General features: G+C 44.1%; 1 protein-coding gene and 1 non-coding gene across 4 annotated transcripts in view; both read right to left on the minus strand.

Annotated features, from left to right (window-relative positions):
• Positions 1 to 271: 271 nt before the first annotated feature.
• The window catches only part of CBL (Cbl proto-oncogene), a 77,594-nt gene continuing 57,808 nt past the window's right edge, over positions 272 to 20,057 (minus strand). For all 3 annotated transcript variants that reach the window (XM_038535923.1, XM_038535925.1, XM_038535924.1), the window contains 7 exons: positions 19,761 to 19,892; positions 19,248 to 19,628; positions 17,105 to 17,199; positions 10,000 to 10,140; positions 9,537 to 9,637; positions 8,646 to 8,828; positions 272 to 7,478 (listed from right to left, as the gene is read on the minus strand). In XM_038535923.1, the coding sequence (XP_038391851.1) occupies positions 7,207 to 7,478; positions 8,646 to 8,828; positions 9,537 to 9,637; positions 10,000 to 10,140; positions 17,105 to 17,199; positions 19,248 to 19,628; positions 19,761 to 19,892 (1,305 nt within the window). In that variant the 3' untranslated portion in view covers positions 272 to 7,206. The remainder of the gene's footprint in view (positions 7,479 to 8,645; positions 8,829 to 9,536; positions 9,638 to 9,999; positions 10,141 to 17,104; positions 17,200 to 19,247; positions 19,629 to 19,760; positions 19,893 to 20,057) is intronic.
• Positions 17,841 to 17,970, minus strand: LOC119872061. Its single transcript, XR_005360261.1, has one exon. It is a non-coding gene; the product is annotated as a small nucleolar RNA SNORA19 (small nucleolar RNA).

The following is a 20,057-nucleotide window of genomic DNA, read 5'->3' on the forward strand; positions in this document are numbered from 1 at the left end:
GGAAATCCTGGGACAGTTGCTCTCCTCTTGCTGGAAACAGAGCATTCAACCTGACATCCAACCTCAATTCTGATTGGAACCACCCAAACGATCCCAGGGTAATGCTTGCTTCTTCCGACAAAGCATCATGGCAGGGAGAAGGGACGGTGGACGGTGACCTGCCACACTTATGTGCCATCTCTCTATCCACACACAGTGTTTCCTCCTCCCCCCCCTAGTCCGTAAGAACGGACACTCAAGGTAGAGGAGCTAAGACTCTGGTATTTCCATATTAAGTCCTAAAATGCAGCCTGGGATACAGTGCTGCCTTAGAAAGGCACAAAATGTTTGGCTTTTTTTTTTTTTTCAGTGTGCTAAAAATTGTTCTGTTTTGAATAAAGGAAAAAGATATATAAGGTTAAAAATCCCAAGTCACCACAGCCAGAAAGCAAATGTAGGAGGTACCTAATAGCTGCCATGCCCCTACCACATGTTTCAGCAGGAGGTCAAGGCCAAGACACTGAGACGGGTAGGTCAGGAGGCATCCACTCTCATGGGCACTGTGCCTACAGGCTCACCCAGACAGCAGGAGGAGGAAGCCAAGGAAGAGAAAACACGTGGTCTACAGACTCATAAGTAGTTCTCTGCCTCTTCAGTTTCCAGAAGCCACGAGCATGGCTACCCTCACCCCTAACAGGGTCAGAGGTAGGTAGGGAGGAGGGAATGGACACACGGGGCACAGTGACACGCATGTACAGAAGAGCACTAACTTTGAGCACACAGTCTGGCCCGCACCCAGTACCTGCCCCCCCCTGCTGAGCGGGAAGCGGGGCAAGGCCTGAGGAGTTGCAAGTCACTTGCCACGTGCAACTCCTGAGCCACCCCACTCTCTGGACTCCCAGTGTGGTTCAGGGGCGGAAGGAGAATTTGTGAGAGGCAATCCAGAGGTGCCTCTCATGTTCATTTTAGGAAGCAGTCGGGAATACGGAGCCGGGTAAGCACAGCTCTGCTGATCTGTCTGGCTGCCTAATCAGGAGAAGGGCTGAGGCTGGCTTTCAGCCTTTGCTCTGTACAAAATGAGGGAGTGGTCCACCACATTTTTCTCAAGCACTACACAAGGGAAGGGGCAGGGAGATCTCCAGACAGCTGTTACTCCTGGTGAACAGCTGGCCCTTCAGAAGGGCTCTTTGACTTTCCCATCTCAATGCAAATGAGCCTCCACACGGCCCCATCCCTATGTCCCCCACCTCATACTCTGGTGCTACCTTTTAGAGCCAAAAAAACACTTACCCGCCCCCCTCCCCCTTTGAAACCAACCCAGATCTCCTAGGACACAGAGGCACACAGTGCTGCTGCTGTCCCTCTGCTCCTTAATTCTGGAGCCGAGTCCAGAATATCAAATGCAAAGGCTAACAACCCACCCTTCCTCCTGTGCCTCAAAATGTGTATCTTTGGATTACTAGGTTCCTTCTGTGTATTCCAAACGACTCCAAGAGCTTAAAAAAGTTACAAGTGATTATGAAATGCCTTAATAACATGGGACAGACCCTAGGATGAGGTAAGTAAGATCAAAACACTTAGGCAGGCAGAAGCAGTTTTTAAAAAATCAAAAACACACAGGCTTTGATACAGGACTATTAAAAAAGCAAGGGGACAGGCAAGACCAGGGTTTCCGGTCTAAAGGGCTCTCAGTCAAAACTCTCCTTTAAACTGGAGTCCACATCTAATTTATATCCTGGCAACTGTCCCAACTATTCTATATTCCTGCTGGCTACAGGGAAGTAGTTTCTGAGGGACCTCGGAAGGCCAGCCTAGGAATATTACCGCAGAGCTCTCCTCACGCAGCAAAGACCAGGAAGGGTGAGGAGGGCAGGGAGGGCCATGGGCCATGCGCCCCCAGAATGAATATATTTTCAGCGCTAAAACCTGAAGAGAGCCCAGAAGTCCATGGGCGGTGGAATCTGGGACCTGCTCTCCAAGTAATATGAAAGGAGGCTAAAAACCTGAGATTGAATGAAGGCGAAGAAATGTCACCTAAGAATAGACTAGCTCCACAACAGGAGAAACTGGTCCTGAAGAGGGAGGGAAGAAATCTTGGATGCCAAGACCGATAAAGGGAATTAAAACAGGAAATAAAACAAAGATGACAGAAACCCGAATTAGGTGAAACCTAACAATTTCTTCAATATCCCAGATATAGTCCCATGCCTGCCTTTCCATTCTCAAAAAAAAAAAAAGGGGGGGGGAGGGGGGCCAGTACTACAGTTTTGCTCCTAAAATACTTGTAGGGTATCTGTCCCATCTAAAAAGCCTCTTCTCTGAGAGCCCTCCTCCACCCCCCGCCAGAGGGAGCACACCACTGCCACCCCTGTGCCCAGGCTGACCAATCAGGGGCAGACACCCGAGCAAGGTGCTGGGCTGAGCATGTATTTTCTTGAGAATATGACTAAGAGGTACGGGGAATCTGTGTAGGATGATCCCAAGAGCCGGGAGGTAATGTGGACCTATGGACTGGGGTGTCTAGTCTGGGGCTGTATATGACAAGAGGGAGAAAGGACTGGTGCAAATTTTGACAGTCCCAGCTCCATGTGAGAATCCACTGTTACTTCCTATAACTGGAATCTGTAAAATACCTGCATCCTCATGGTTTCCTCCTTTCTTTAGCCTGAACGCCTATTTCTTGCACCTAAAGGATTCCTAAACAAGACAGTCAAAGATAAAAAACTGTAACCTCTTTCCACTGTGCACCCTCCTCCATGTATTCAATGGCTTGAGGAGTATCTAAAGAAAGACTGTGAACACAGGCTGAAGTCAAAGTGGTGCTGGTACCACTCCACGATGACTTAGAATACTTCAGATTGAATTTCTAAAGTCTGCAAGTCTAGCAGGAGAACAGTAACATGTGCTCCCTGATGCAAAGTCCTAGGGTCATCCTAAGCTCCCTGCCCAGGGAGGGAAAGGCTGGCATTTCTGAGAAGTGATGAAGGTCCATCTATTTTAGTGCCCAGCTCTTGGGAGACCATAGAAATCTGTTAAAGACCAGGACCCAACAATAGGTATCCATCCGTCCCCCACACCTTCAGCCCTTCTAGGGCACGGGAGTAGCTGCAAAGATTGTTGAAAGACTTGGAAAACAAGTCCCAAAGAGAATGGGAGATAGTGACAGGTCCGAGGAAGGTGACAAGGAAACTTCACAACAAGGGGGAGTAAGGACTCAAGAAGCTCAGTAAAAAGATCAAGGAAGGCACTGGACTGGAGAGGGGACTGTGGGCAAATGCTCTGCTTAAACATTTAACTGCCCCACTATGCAACTCTGAGCCAACATGAGCCTCAACCCACCCCCCAGATTCCACTGAGATGCATCCAAGATGGCAGGGTACCCACGAGACTGACATGCGCAATCTCCCAGACATCATCAAAGCTCTAGGAAGACAACAGGAGTTAACGGAAAAGCCCTGCAGGGATTTTACCCAGGACAGCTCTATAAGGAATACACACTGAGCAATCTTTTTGGGAAGGGCAATTTTAGGGCCAAATGCAAGTGCCAGGCGGCCCAAGTGCAATCTACCAGCACCATGTGGTGGTAGGGAAGAACTTGGGGCTGGCACTTACGGCACATGGGAACAACTCATCAACAATTGCTGAATGAGCAAGCTAATTGGTACACAGTCAGGCCAATAGTCAGAAAACCATTCTCCCCTGGGCAGCGGTCATCAAAGGTAGAAAGGCAATGGCAGAAAGGGGAAGCTGCAGCTTAGGAAGAAGGCTTATAACCCTGACTGTCTGACGTGAGGTAGGAGAATATTCTGCGTCGACACCTGCACCAACCATCCACAGACAGGTGTCGACCTTGTTAAGGGTGCCTGAAAGAGAATACAGAGCTTGGTCCCTACTATGCTAGCAAATTTACAGAAATTATCATTTGTACATTTGCTGTTTGGACCATGAATTACAGTTTACTTTTCTACAGAGGAAATAAATACTTGAAGTATGAAGAACAGTGACCACCCTCCCCACCCCCCCATTTTAATCCACAAGACAGCTAACTGATACTAACAGTACTCTCCCCCATCCTGGGCCCTGGTGTGTGTGGGTAAGAGAACAGAAGAGTAAAGTGTGTAGGGCTGGGGCCAGGGGAAGACCATGGCCATCCACAGGTACACATTGCTATTTACATAAACAGTAACAGGTAAACGCTGAGATGAGAAACTGCCCCATCTCTTCATTTCTTCAAGGGAGGTATATCACAGAGCCCGCAGGTTTTTCCACTTTGAGAACCCCTGACTTGAGTGGGAGGAGCATGGCTGAGGCAGTGGACTCCCTACTGCAAGGCAGCCACCGAGACGATGAGGCAGGCTGCACAGAGCAAGCCAGACAGAGGGAAAGCAGGAGACAGGATTGAAGATTGAATGCCTAACGCATTCAAGAAAATGTCAAAGTGGCTTTTATCTTATCCACCTGGGAAGTTATCAGAGAAGGAACCACTTGTGATTTGGAAGAAGAGAGAGGAGCAGTGTTTCCCTAGAATTGCAAGGCTCAGAGCCCACTTCTGAAAGAGCCATACTAAATTCAGAGCAGAGCCTAGGAAGGAAAAACTACCATACAACTATATGGAGGGGAAGGAGTTATTTGTGCCCCAGTTCAAGGAAAATTTAAGCAATTAAGGTTTTGGAAGTACCCTCAAAACAAATGCCCATGTGGAAAGCCTCCCTGAAGCTACTCTGCTGGCAGTCTGAGGCCTGGAACGAGCTTTAAGCACCCAACAGGGGCAAACCTCACAGAATGGTCTGACACCTGGAAAGCCCATAGACACGCAGCTGACAGGCCAATGACCAAGGCAGTCACTGATGTGTGCGGCCAACGCTGGGATGCCCCAGGAGCCACATGGGTACTCCATTAGGAAAAAAGGGATGAACTTGCCCTTAGCCTGTGTAAGTAAGGACAGAATTTCCAAAGAAGACTTGGGATACACTGAATAGGTGAGAGAGAGGCAGAACAGGTGCTCTGTTCTCTTGACATATCTTCAGGCTATGGACAATGTCTCCAGACAAGGAAAATTTTCAGTGTGGACAAGGCGTGGAAAATGCTGCCATTTTATCTAGTTCTTTGTCTGGGTCTTCAGCATCTAAACAAAACACAAAATGAATGTTAACACAAATGCAACACTATCCATACTGGCTTTTAGAAGGAGATGCTAGGTTACTGCTTCCCATTCACTGCCACCATCCCAGCTTCCAGCGGCACCCAGGCAGGACCTCTTGCACCTGATGGTGAGCTGTGCTGTTCGCCACCAGGTAGAGCAGACCCTGGGGGAACCGTGGCAAATCAACAAGCAATCCTGTGTCATCTACCTTGGGAAGGTAAATGGCTCTGAGGCATAAAGCCAAAAGGTCCAGGAACAGCTAAAAGCCAAGAGAAGAGTCAGAAAAAGTTTTAGTTCCACAGATGAAAAAGATGGGAAAGAACACGGACCTAAAGAGATTTGTTTCTGTCTGCATCTAAAAACAAAAGCAAAAAATAAAAATAAATTAAAAAAAAAGACAAAAGCATGGTTTAGATTTTGAGGGGAGATTTATCAAAGTGTAAGCTTGTTTCTGACAAGCGGGAGGGTACGGCCTGCAAGGAAAGTGAGCAAAGACCAGACAGCGTGCTGACGAGGGGTCACTTTGCAGCATCTATAGGAACCGACTCATGGGTGCCCTACACCAGACCTTACCAACCTGCAACCACGCACACAGCTAGGCTTTTTGCATCCTGTCTGATGACAGTCAAGTCATTTGTCACACACCATGATGTCTAATTACTGTGGAGAATGCGGTTAGGGAAGAGTAGAGAGCACAACGGTGAAAGGGAGAGGGAGGAGATGCTCCAAGCCACAGGCACAGGCGAAACCCAAGTCGTTGGGTGGCATCAATGCAGGACAGTGCTAATTATCAGCCAAATGCTTGTGCTACCATGGGTGGTATCCTCCTTGTTCTTCAAGGGCAAAGAAAAAAAAACCTCTTCTGAAACTATAACCTGGCTCTTGTTCAAAGGGAGACACCCAGACAAGCTGGAATTAACTCACCGGGAAGAAAAACCAAACAGATCCTGACTGGCTATTTCGTGCATCTTCTGCAAAAACAAGGTAAAGAGTATGTCAATGAAGCTTCCTAAAGTTTTGTGGTATTCAGGCCAGAAAGCCATGCTGGAGAAAATGTTCTTCCCTTCCCATTAAGTAGTAGAAAAACTCATGACCTACATTAGAACACATACCTGGCACCAAGGCAACGGACTCCCACAGACTATCTTCTGGGGAGAGCATGGAATGTATTTGAAGGCCTCTATCTCAAACCAGTCATTATGCAATTAGGATAATTAAAACATCTTATTTTAACAGATTCAATGTTCCTATAGAAACAGTGCTTTGGAGTGACCAGTGTTAGCTGCTAGGATCAAACATGACTACAATGATACAGCAACAGTACTTTTCTTTTTCCCCGACCTATCTACCAAACAAACCAACACCATCACACATAATAAAGAACATCCTATAAGCCACTTGGCCTCAGTAAGCCTGGTCAGAGCAAGCCCACTGCCAATGATAGACACTGAGGAGGCGGCAGGGGACAGGACACAGGGAGGGTGTTCTAAAAATACAAGACTCGAGCTATGCACATGGTAATCCAAGCTGTAGGGGAGTGTTGAAGTTGTACTACACGCCGGGGTTGAGTATCATACCACAGTAGATGGAAGTTTTTAGACAATTCCTTCCTACACCTCTTGTGCTAATTCCCTGCCCGGGATTAACACACACAGCAGGTTCATCTTATAATCACAGGAAACACGCCACCACAGACAGACACACACACACACACACACACAACCACATCCTTAACCCAAGGAAGAAGTCTCAAGTCCCCAGTGAGGATTTACAGCACAATACTTCTCCCACTGCTTTCTAGACTGTTCCCCAGGTAGCTACCATTTAATAAAAATCCACACTCTAAGTGGGGACTGAAGGACACCTTCAAATCCACTATCAAAACAAATAAAATAATAAAACACACTAGCTGCTCCATGTTCATTCCACTGCTTTGAAATCTGGGAACCACAGAAGTGGAATCCTCACAGAGAGGGCAAGACTTCACTGTGAAGTCTCCAAAGGAACCTCTCCCCTTTGAGTCGTCCCCCAGGGAAGAGTGCCCGGCTCACTGGTCCTCTGATGCCGCAGCAGGGAGAGGTGTGCTAGGTGGCTACGTGGGCGGGAGAAGAGATAGAAACAAATTCCCGGAGGATGTTCTTGGCCATTTCAATGTTGTTGTGGGCAATGACCAGAGCTTTCTGAATGTCCTGGTAGGAGTATCCCTGGCTCAGGAGGTTCTCAATCTCACTGGAGAGCTGTGGTGAGGCAGCAGCGGCACCACCCTGCTGACAGCTGCCTGCTTTTCGTTCAGAGTTGATTCTCCGAGGGAACGGTTTGGGAGGCCTTTCAGGAACTTGGGAACCCTCAGTGAAGTCTAGAAGAAATCAAACAGAAAAGATTTGCAAATCTGGGGGGTGAGGGGAACCCTCCTTTAGTGGCCGTAGGAACAATGTGCTAGGATCAAGATATTGCTGACCCATTGGAACCGGCTACTTGGGCTCTCAGAGGGCTGGGTTTTACTGGTTCCAGGGTTGTAGCAGCTAGCCTCCTCCTCCTTCTCCCAGCAGGAGCAGCCTTCTGAAATATAGCAGGCACCTGCTCCATTTGACAGTAGCACTGCTGCCCCAAGCATGGACACGTGCATCCACATTATGCTTTATACACTTTGTGACAAGTTTTCACGCACAGTAGTGCCTGGATAGATCGATTATTTTTTAATTTGAGAGAGAGAGCATGCACAAGCAGGGGCAGGGAGGAGGCAGAACAAGAGGGAGAAGCAGACTCCCCACTGAGCAGGAAGCACCACTGGGGGGGTCCAATCCCTGGACCCTGAGATCATGACCTGAGCCATCCAGGTGCCCCATGCCTCAATTATTTAAAATAACTTTTCTGAGAGGGTCAGAGAAGACACTCAATTTCTACCTTTTACAAATAAGGACAACAGAAAGAAGCCTAAGTTGCAGCGGAGAAGCATGAAACGAGGCTGGGTGGGTGGGGATCACAGCCTGTCTCGGCAACTGGATGCTGTCTTTTTCACCAGCTGTCCTGAGCATGGTCTTCAGTTTCCAAAGTGACAGCAACTCTGGCTGCTGCCCTCCCAGGCAGCCACAGGTGCAAGGGCAACCCCTAACAGTCAAGGTCCAAATGTAGGCTGGCTCCAAGCCCACTTGGTGTGCCTTCCAGAGCCACCATGCCCTTCTTGCAATGGAACAGGGCCCAGAAGTCAGAAACATGTGCTCTTGAACTATCCAGCTTCGTTACCAGTGTCATGATAGACACTCAGAAGAACCAGTAGTCCTACCTACTATCAGCCAGGAGGAACCAGGGTGTGTGATGAAGGCCCTCATTTCTACATCTGCCAGAATCCTAAAGAACTTGACTACAGTTTAACATCCTAATCAGGACCTGGGACCAACTTCCCTCCCATTTAGACTAAAATCTGGCGACAAAAGCGCTGTCACCAGGTGATCACTTCTGCTGCAGCACAAACCAGGAGCCATACAGCAATTCAGTGCCAACCCAAGCTGGCCTGGAGACTCACTTGTGGTGGGATCGCCTTCCAGAGACAACCAGCCAAAGGAGGAACTGGCATTGGAGATGTCTGAGAGAGTCCGGCGGGCCAGCACTGCTGGCATGGGCGGCTTAGGGACATCATACCCGTCCTCCTCATTTTCTGATTCCTCGGGGCCGGTGCTGATGTGGGCTGCAGCCAGACTCCCTTCACCTAGAGAAAAGTGTGTGCTATTATCTTCTTCTCACACACCCCGTCTGCTAACACAGCTCACCGACAGGCATCCATTCATTCCCGCATGTATGGCATCAAAGTTACTGACTGCCTACCACAGGCCAACCACCACATGAGGCCCTGTGGGTAGAGATAAAGGAACAGAGAAAACGTCGTCTGCACCAACCCTGCAGTTCTGCTTTCCTAAGCACAGCAAAAACTACCCTTGCCAACACTGACAGCTGCTGACACCAAAGACTCAGTGCCATTTTACAGCATTCATTCACACGTCTATCGGCATTTCACCTCAGAGGATCAGCCAAAGAGCCTGTGTGTGCTGCCTTCTTGAACTTTCCATTTGGGAAGCTGGTTGATATGGGAATGGAGTATTCACCACCCACACATAAAAGAATTTCATCAATGCTAAAAAGCAAAGGAACTAAAAGGGAGCTGCCAGCACTGTGGGCCCAGGCCCTACAACCCAAATGTCTCTAAGGCCCTGGAAGTATGAAAAAGCACATTAGGGAACTAGCTGTGGGAACAGGAAACAAAAGGAGGGTTTTATTGCCCATGGATCAAAGATATTGTGCAAAGGAAATCATTTAAAAGAAGTTTCTGCTTATATCAAGCTGTCTCAAGCAGTCAAATATTACAGGCTCACTCCCATGGCACAGCCAGGACTTTCCAGGTGGCAGAATGGCTACTCACCAAAGGTGCTGCTCTCTGTGACAGATGGTGTCGCTTGGGACTGAATATTATACATTGCTTCATATGTGCAGCTATCGATCTGCTGGTCACAATCACATGCTCTGAACCAGAAGGAAAGGACAAAATGATCTTCAGAAATAGAACTGTTACCTGCAAACTTAGTTGAAGACTCAACTATTCTTAACTATTTAGATCCAGAGTCTATCAAGATAACACATTTGCCAGGGTCACTATTAAATGTCCTAAGATTGACTCTAACAATGCATAAGAGAGATGTATTTTTGAAGTTGACTTTGACAGTGAGAAAGTGTAAGTGCTTCTAGCTGCAAGAGGCCAAACATTATGGGCTCCATACATCTGCTTCCATTCTGCTTTAACTCTGGCTGGAAGACACTACATAGACAGCAACCAAGCAGGTGAGTGGTGTCATCTGAATTCCCAGATGGGATTATTGTGAACCTACCGTGAACTCTGGGTTGTCTCCAAAGGCCGTTTCCCATCTGGCTTTGGAAGCCCTAGAGGTCTAGAGGAGGGGGTCATATACTCTGTGTCCTCCTCACCTTCACACTGCTCCCCAGGGGGCAGCTTTGGCACAGGAAGAGGCCTGCAAAGTAAAGGATAAAAGAAAGAAAATGAAAACAATTTAACAAGCTGCAAAATGTGCAAGTATGAAAGGAGTACCTTTGACGCAGGCCATGACTCAAATCTGACAGAGCAAAACAAATGCCACCTAGGGAACTATATTACTCCTCCTCACCAAGAAAGGTAATTATTACAAAAGGCACTCAAAGACTTTGACTTTCAGCTGACCACAGATGCAGCTATGTTGCGTATGACGGCTTACACAAGGACAGTACTTGATACTGAAGAGCCTCAGTCACAAATAAGTTGAAGTCCCAGTCCAAGGGCTGGTTTGCCAGTTTTTCTCTTGCTGGGCATGAAACGAGAAGCTGCAGTGGCTTTCTGACAATATGCTAGGAGCCTATACCAAATCCCAATTCTACAATCTACCTACAGTTTCAAAGAATATACAGCTTGTCAAAAGCTTTCTCGTATGCTATCTCCTAGCATAAACAGCTTTTCTCATTTTATGTAAAAAAAAAAATCTGACGTAAGGAGACCAAGAGCCTTGGTAAGTTGGCATTAATTCTGAGACTAGACCTCCATCTTCTGACTCCTGCTTCAGGGATCTTGCCATTAATACCCGAAGCTCTCACCCAGAAACTTCTGAACCAAAATTTCTGCTACCCACTCCTTAAAACCAAAGACAAAAACAAAATTAACAAGAAAAAAAAAATCACAAATTGAGAAACATGCGCATGAGCGTAAGCGCCCAAACGCACGTGCACACGCACTCACCCACAACTATTGGTAATGTGAGTTAAAGAGGGTATCTCCTCCCTTCCTCTTTAGACTTTTTCCGCACATCTTAAACAGTCTATAACTATACTGGATTTCTCTGTGTTTACTCAATGTTATTTTTCCCAATTATAAAAGCAATAGCTGATTATAAGACACATAAATGCTACAGAAACCTAACACAGTCCCTATAATCTAACTTGAGATTTTTTTCTCATGTCTACATATTACTTCATTTGTGGGTTTCATGCTAAAGTTCTGAGGTGGAAATGTATTAGTATCTACAGCTTGCTGTGAAATGTGTCCAGAAAGACAGACTGATGGATGGACAGTACAGATAGAGGGGCACCTGGCTGGCTGAGTCATGAAGCATGCAACTCTTGATCTCAGAATTGTAGGTCTGAACCCAACACTGGGTACAGAGATTATTTAAAAAAAAAAAAAAAAAAAAAGTACAGATGTGATAAAACAAGGATAAGAAAATGCTAATGGAACCCAGTGGGGAGTATATGGATGCTCACTGTACAAATCTGTCACCCTGATTCTTTTTTTTTTTTTTTTTTTGTCACCCTGATTCTATGCTGGAAACTTTTCGTAATACACTGTTCAAGGGAAAAACCTATAATGATTAAGAAAAAATATCAACTATTAGTAAAAATATATGGAAATGGGTACTTTCTTATATAGTTTTAGAAGAAATTATTACTTTTCTAGAGTATAATTCAGCAAAAGTATTTTTCCAAATATGTAAACCCTTGGATGCCAAAATTCCATTTCTAAGAATTTTCCCTAGGGAAATAATCAAGAATATTCACTATAGCATTATTTTGATACTGAAAATATAGGTGACAACCTGTCAAATAATAATGTACTGAATAAAGGAACTTCTTTCTTTTTTCTTTTCTTTATTTCTTTCTTTCTTTCCTTTTAAAGATTTTATTTATTTATTCATAAGAGACACAGAGAGAGAGAAAGAGAGAGAGGCAGAGACACAGGCAGCGACACAGACAGAGGGAGAAGCAAGCTCCATGCAGGGAGCCTGATGGGGGACTTGATCCCAGAACTCCGGGATCACACCCTGAGTGTGAAGGCAGACGCTCAACTGCCAAGCCACCCGGACGTCCCAATAAAGGAGCCTTTTAAAAAAAGGTATGAGAGGGCAGCCCAGGTGGCTCAGCAGTTTAGTGCCGCCTTCAGCCCAGGGCCTGATCCTGGAGACCCAGTATCGAGTCCCGTGTCAGGCTTCCTACATGGAGCCTGCTTTTTCCTCTGCCTGTGTCTGCCCCTGCCCCTCTCTCTCTGTCTCTCATGAATAAATAAAAAAAAATAAAAATCTTAAAAAAAAAAAAAATCAAGAAAGATCTCAAATCAACCTAACTTTTCAACTTAAGCAACTGAACCAACTAAACCCCAGGTTAGCAGAAGAAAGGAAGCAATGAAGACTAGAGCAGAAGTAAAAAAAAAAAAAAAACAGAAAAAAATCAATGACACCAAAAGTTGGTTCTTCAGAAAGGTCAACAGAACCGACAAACTTTACCTAGATAGACTAAGAAAAGAGAGAAGACTCCAATTACTAAAACTCAGAAACTAAAGTGGAGACATTACTACGGATTCTATAGAAATAAAAAGGTTTTAAAGAGAGTACTATGGATATTATATACCAAAAAAATTGTATAACTTAGATGAAGTGGACAAATTCCTAGCAACAAATACTTATCAAGATTAAAACACAAAAAACTGAAAATCTGAATAGACTTATAGGAGATTGATCCTATAATCAAAAATTTGCCAACAAAGAAAAACCATGTACCTGACAGCTTCACTGGTGAATGCTGCCAAACATTTAATAAAAAACAAATACCAATTCTTTTTAAATAGCTCCAAAAACTTGCAGAGGGAACACTTCCTAACTCATTCTGAGAATGGCACAGTCATGAAAGAAGGCCAGACAAGGACACTAAAAGAAAATAACAGACCAATATCCCTTATGAACACTTATGCAAAAGTTCACCAGCAAAATACCAGAAAAAAAAGTTCAGCAGTATATAGGATTATATATAAGTGGGATTTATACCTGGAATGCAAGGATGGCTCAATATAAAAAACTAATATAGAGATTAATATAAATATAGCACATTAACACACAATCATCTCACTTGGTGCAGAAAAGCATTTGACAAAATTTAACACCCTTTTATGACAAAAACACTCAACTAAAATAGGAATGAAAGTACCTAACATAACAAAAGCCATCTATGAAACGCCTATAGCAAGCAAGCATCATACTCAATGGTCAAAGACTGAAAGCTTTTCCTGAAGGATCAGTAACAAGGCAAGGATGTCTACTTCTATCATTCCTACTCAAGACAGTACTGGAATTTCTAGCCAGATTAGGCAAGAAAAAGAAATAAACGTCATCCATATCAGAAAAGAAGAAAAATTATCTGTTTGCAGATGATATCTCATATGTAGAAAAGCCTAAAGATGCCACAAAAAAGGGTGTCAGAACTAAAAGATGAATTCTGCAAGTAAAAGGATACTAAGTTCAACATACACAAAAGTCACCTTTCTATACAGGATGAACAATAGGGAAAGGAAATTTAAACAATTCCAACTGCAACAGAATCATAAAGAATACTTAGGCATTAACTAAAGTGGTGAAAGACTTATGCAATAAAAACTATAAAACACTACTGATAGGGGCACCTGGGTGGCAGGGCTGGTTAAGCATCTGCCTTTCGCTCAAGTCTTGATCCTGTGGTCCTGGGACTGAGCCCCACATGGGGCTCCCTGCTCAGCAGGGAGTCTGCTTCTTCCTCTCCCTCTGCCTCTCCCCCAGCTTGTGCTCCCTCTCAAATAAATAAAATCTTTTAAAAAAATGGGCGGGGGGATGTCAAAACTATTCAATGGGAAAGAACAGTCTTTTCAACAATGGTGAGGGGAAAACTGGGTATCTACATGTAAAAGAATGAAACTAGACCCTTACCTAACGCTACATGCCTGGGTGGTTCAGTCAGTTAAGCATCTGACTCTTGATTTCAGCTCAGGTCATAATCTCAGGGTTGTGAGATTGAGTCCTGCATCAGGCTCTGCACTGGGCATGGAGCCTGCTTAATTAAGATTATCTTTCTCTCTCTCTTTCCTCCTCTGGCCCTCCCCACCTCTTCCTCTCTCCAAAAACAAAATGAAACAAAACAAAAAAGCCAAAACCCAAAACTAATCAAGGAGCTACATGTAAGACTAAAAATCTTAAGACAAGCTGTAAGACAAAAGTTTCATGACACTGGATTTGGCAACAATTTCTTGGATATGGTACCAAAGGCACACGTAACAAAGAAAAAAAAAAATAGACAACTTCAGGGCAGCCCGGGTGGCTCAGCAGTTTAGCGCCGCCTTCAGCCCAGGGTGTGATCCTGGAGACCTGGGATCGAGTCCCACATTGGGCTCCCTGCATGGAGCCTGCTTGTCTCCTCTGCCTGTGTCTCTGCCTCTCTCTCTCTCCCTCTGTATCTCTCATGAATAAGTAAATAAAATAAAATTTTAAAATAGACTTCATAAAAAATTTTTATTTACTTTTTACACATTTTATTTTTAAGTAACCTCTACACCCAACATGGGGCATGAACTCATAACCAGGAGACCAAGAGTCATAGGCTCTACCAACTGACCCAACCAGACGCCCCAGCTTCTATAACTTTTTAAATTTTATGCATCAAAAAACACTACCCAGAGTAAAATGGCAGCCCACAAAGCACATATCTGACAGATAAAGGATTATCATCCAAAATATACAAAGAAATTCTAAAACCCTAAAACAGAAGAACAATCTGATTTAAAAATGGGCAAATGAAAAAAAAAAGGGCAAATGCCTTAAATACACAATTTTCCAGAGAAGATATGTGAATGACCGATAAACACATCAAAAGATACTCAACAGGGGATCCCTGGGTGGCTCAGCGGTTTGGTGCCTGCCTTTGGCCCAGGGCGCGATCCTGGAGTCCCGGGATCGAGTCCCACATCAGGCTCCCAGCATGGGGCCTGCTTCTCCCTCCTCCCGTGTCTCTGCCTCTCTCTCTATGTCTATCATAAATAAATAAATAAATCTTAAAAAAAAAAAAAAGACACTCAACATCACTAATCATCAGGGAAATGCAAATCAAAATTACAATGAGACACTATCTCAAACCCATTAGGATGACTACTACCAAACCCCTAAAATAACAAATGTTTGGCGGAGGGGCATAGGTGGCTCATGTTAAACACTGGACTGTTGGTGGGGATTTAAAATGGTACAGCTACTATGGGAAACAGTATGACGATGTCTCAAAAAATTAAAAATAGAATTACCGTAAGATCCAGGAATACTTTTTTTTTTTTTAAGATTTTATTTATTCATTTGACAGAGAGAGCGAACACAAGCAGAGAGAGTGGCAAGTAGAGGCAGAGAGAAGCAGGCTTCCCACAGAGCAGGGAGCCCAATGCAGAACTCAATCCCAGAACCCTGGGATCAGGAACTGAGCCAAAGGCAGGCATTTAACCGACCAAGCCACAGACGCCCCAGGAATACTACTTCTGAGTATATATTCAAAAGAATTGAAAGTAGGGCCCTGAAGAGAATTTGTTCACCCACATTCAACAGTAGCATCATGCAAGAGCTAAAATGTGAAAGCAATCCAAGTGTCCACCCACGGATGAACGGATAAGCAAAATGTGGTACGGTAGTCACCCTTTATCTGCAATTTTATTTTCTGTGGTTTTACTTACCCACAGTCAATCGTGGTCTAGAAGCAGATGACCCTCATTCTGATGTATCATCAGAAGGTCAATAGTAGCCTAACACACTATGTCACAACTCCTACGTCATTCCCCTCACTTCATCGCATCACACAGGCATTTTATCATCTCACATCACCACAAGAAGAATAAGTACAGTACCGTATTCTGAGAAAGACCACATTCACACAACTTTTATTATAAATCTTTTTTTTTTTTTAACTTTTATTTATTTATGATAGTCACACCGAGAGAGAGAGAGGCAGAGACACAGGCAGAGGGAGAAGCAGGCTCCATGCACTGGGAGCCCGACATGGGATTCGATCGTGGATCCCCAGGATCGCGCCCTGGGCCAAAGGCAGGCGCCAAACCGCTGCGCCACCCAGGGATCCCACACAACTTTTATTATAATAAATTGTTATAACTGTCTTATTTTTAGTTATTGTTGTTAATCTCTTCCTATGACTAACTTATAAATTAAAACTTTACCATGTATGTATGTATATACAGAAAATAACTTAGGATACACATAAGGGTTCAGTACTATCCTTGGTTTCAGGCATTCAGATCTTGAAAGGTATCCTGTGCAAATAAGGGGGGGGGGAGTGCTACTCTATATACATACGCTGGAATATTATTCAGCTTTCAAGAGGAAGGAAATTCTGCAACATTCTACAATATGGATGAGAACACTAAGTGAATTAAAACAGTCACAAAAAGACACTCTATGATTTCGCTTATAGGCAGTATTTAGAGCAGTTAAAATCCTGAAGACAAGTAATGATGGCTGCCAGGGGCTGGGGCAGGATGAGGAGCTACTGGTTTAATAGGTCCAGAGTTTCAGTTTTACAAGATGAAGAGCTATGAGCATGGATGTTGGTGATGGTTGCATAATGTTAATATATTTAGTACTACTAAACCGTATGGCATATATGTATATTTTTAGAGAGGGGTAGGGGTAGGGGTAGAATCCCAAGCAGGCTCCAAGTCCAGTGTGCAGCCCCACAAGGGGCTGGATCTCATGACCCTGAGATCATGACCTGAGCTGAAATCAAGAGTTGGACGCTTGCTTAAGTAACTGAGCTACCCAGGCACCCAAGATGGAGTATTTTATGTGTATTTTACCACACGTACATAAAGCAGATACCTAAGAATTAAAAATTGTAAAGAAAAGATTTTTTTTACAAAAGTCAACGAAACAAAAGCTGCTTCTTTGAGAAGATTAATAAAATTGTTAAGCCCAGCAAGGCTGATCTATGTACATGCACAGAGAAAATGAAGAATTAGATCAAAACAGAAAATCTCATTTTAAACCAATACAAACATGGATCAGTTTTTATTTTCTTCTCTATACTCTGGGTTTTCTAATTTCTGTGAGCAACCTGTTTAACAGTACCAACTCTATCTACCACATGAAACAAAGCTGTAGTACTTACCTGGCAGCCAGAGAATAAATGGCATTGGCAGATGCGGAAGGTTTGATTTTGGGGTGCTCACACTCAGAACTTGCTAGTGGGCTGTTATTCACATTCTGGAAAGAAAAGTGGGAAAGAAGAACCTTCTTAACATAGCTCAGTATCTCTTCTTACTTCTCTGATTCAAAATTAACCAGAACAGTAATACAGACACAGGCCTTACTCCCAATGCCACACTTAGGGGTTATGACATATGACCAAAAGTGGAGCTGCTTTCAGGCTCTGAAAAGGTTTAAATGTAAGGGTTACGAAGACAGAGATCTAAAGAGCCAAAGAAATGGTTTTTTTTGTTTTTTTGTTTTAATTCTAATAAGACTTACCTCTCTCTATAGTGAGGTCATCAGGAAGCTCGACCTAATTTATTCTCACAAATTAGAAGGCCTATCACTTAATGCCACTTATATGTAAGTTACCACCCCCCTTTTTTTGTAACCAAGACATATGCACTTCATCTAAGAGTCACACCAAATTCAACTTAACTGCTCACAAGCTGTTCTCCTTTTTTTTTTTTTTTTTAAAGATTTTATTTATTCATGAGAAACAAAGAGACAGAGAGAGGCAGAGACATAGGCAGAGGGAGAGGCAGGCTCCTTGCAGGGAGCCCGATGTGGGACTCAATCCTGGAACTTCAGGATCACACCCAGCCGAAGGCAGGCTTAACTGCTGAGCCACCCAGGTGTCCCTATTTTCCCCCTTTTTCTGTTTGAAGGGGGCTGGCAGTATTACTATTTCGTTATACTGCTAATTAACCTTTAACTATTTCTCCTGCACATAAGAAATAACACTGCTCACATACGCAAGAGAAAGCAGGTCAACAAAATGTGCACTGGAGCATTCTCCCTCACACTAACTTAGCGCCAGCTATATAAGCCCCTTTTTCCATCCTTCCTCATACTCTCCCAAACTCACCTGTTTCCCCTTCACTCTGGAATCGTCTCCCTGAGAATCAGCATGGCTTGAGTTCACCACTGCTCCATATCTTTGCTCAGAATGGTACTCCATTCCTCCATATGCCCCCCCATTTCCAACTGTTCCTACACCCCTTTATCCCTAATTTTCTCCACAGCACTCATCAGCATCCAATTCCCTTTGTTTTATTAACTTACCACGCTTATTTTTTTACTCCACTAGAAGGTAAACTTTGTGAGGGTAGGATTTTCTTTGGAGCACATAAACGAACCAACAAAAGAACAGATATACCTCCCCACTCCCAGGTCTGGACCCTTATCTCATGCTTATACAATGAACTACCACACTTTTCTCAACCTACTATCTTAGCAATCCATTTTGCATACTACTACGAGATTTATCTCTGTAAACCATCATTTTGCTCATGTCACTCCATTAATTTAAAACCTTGAAATGCTTGTTTCCTACAAAATTCAAATTTTATTGACCCTGATGGGATTTTCAGGGTCCTCTGATCTAGTACTAATACCCCTTTCTACTTTTTCCCCTCCTCTCATACATAAAACTTCTGCTTCATTCAAATTAAACTACTTCTAGGGATCCCTGGGTGGTGCAGCAGTTTGGCACCTGCCTTTGGCCCAGGGCGCGATCCTGGGGACCCGGGATCGAGTCCCACGTCGGGCTCCCGGTGCATGGAGCCTGCTTCTCTCTCTGCCTGCCTCTCTCTCTCTCTCTCTCTCTGTGTGTGACTATCATAAATAAATAAAAATTAAAAAAAAAAACAAATTAAACTACTTCTAGTTCCACGATATACCTCAAGCATCTGTGTCAGTGTGCTTCTGACCTTAACATTATTCTCTTTGAAAGAACAAGTCAAATTCAGATGCCATTCATTCCATAAAGCTCTCATGATTGCTCTATTTGGAAATAATCTCTCCTTTCTCTAAAACTTAAATGTTTCCTATTTATAGTACTCATCTATACTACATGAATCCAGCCATAAATACAAATATATGCATGCACACTTATAGTGATATTTACAAATATGCCTTATTTACCCTATTAATATACTTCTTGAGGGATTATGTTTTATTGTCTCTGAATCCTGCATAAAACCTATCACAAAACTCTGACCCATTAAATGCCAGTTACAAATATTTGTTAATAGGTTAAAAATGTCAAAATCAGGACTCACCATGGAAGTATCCACATTGAATGTGCCTCCAAGCCTAGGCACATCTGTTCTGGGTTCCATTTGTGAGGGCAATGAAAATGGAAGTGAGTGCCTGTTGGTTAATTCTCTACCAGAGGTCCAGGGGTCACTCGAGTTTGGAGCAACCACTGGTACTTTGGGGATTGGCCGAGGCAGCCATGATTCCCCGAGACGGCTAGAGGGAACAGGTGGCAGTTTGTCCCTGGATGGACAGTCGCCCGGTGTACAAGGCAAGGGACGTCTCTGAGGCCGGGTGTCTGTTCCAACAGAATATGGTCGGTCTGGAGGGGGTGGTGGTGGAAGATCTCGAAGTGTGGGGGGTATTGGTAATGGTTTGTCCTTATGAAGGGAGCCAGAAGCTACCTGTGGAAGCATGAGGAAAGCAAATCAATCAAAACCCACTAATTAAAAAAAACCCATAACCAAAAACGAAAAACAAAAGACCCCACTAAGGCACAACCAAGAATCAGAAAACTGTAGAAATGGATGTCTTACCTTAGAAGCAGTTCCAAGACCAGAAGCACTAGAAGGAACAGACACTCGCTGTTGTAGGAGGTCAAGACGTGGTGGTACTGGGGGCAGGGGAGCCTGTGGGGCCATCGAGAACGGAGAAGGAGGCCGTTCCACCTGATATAAAATACAGTTTTATAGTAAGTGATTCTTGTTAGAGAGAGGAGCATCTTTCAACTCTTCCTAAAGCTGCAGACAGCAAGTGCTATATGAACCCTGACTGTAAACTGCCAATGGATCAGACCTCCTGAATTCTTTGTGTCACCATAAGAGGGCACTCTC

The sequence above is a fragment of the Canis lupus genome, chromosome 5, assembly GCF_011100685.1.
Source record: "Canis lupus familiaris isolate Mischka breed German Shepherd chromosome 5, alternate assembly UU_Cfam_GSD_1.0, whole genome shotgun sequence".
Lineage (NCBI taxonomy): Eukaryota > Metazoa > Chordata > Mammalia > Carnivora > Canidae > Canis > Canis lupus.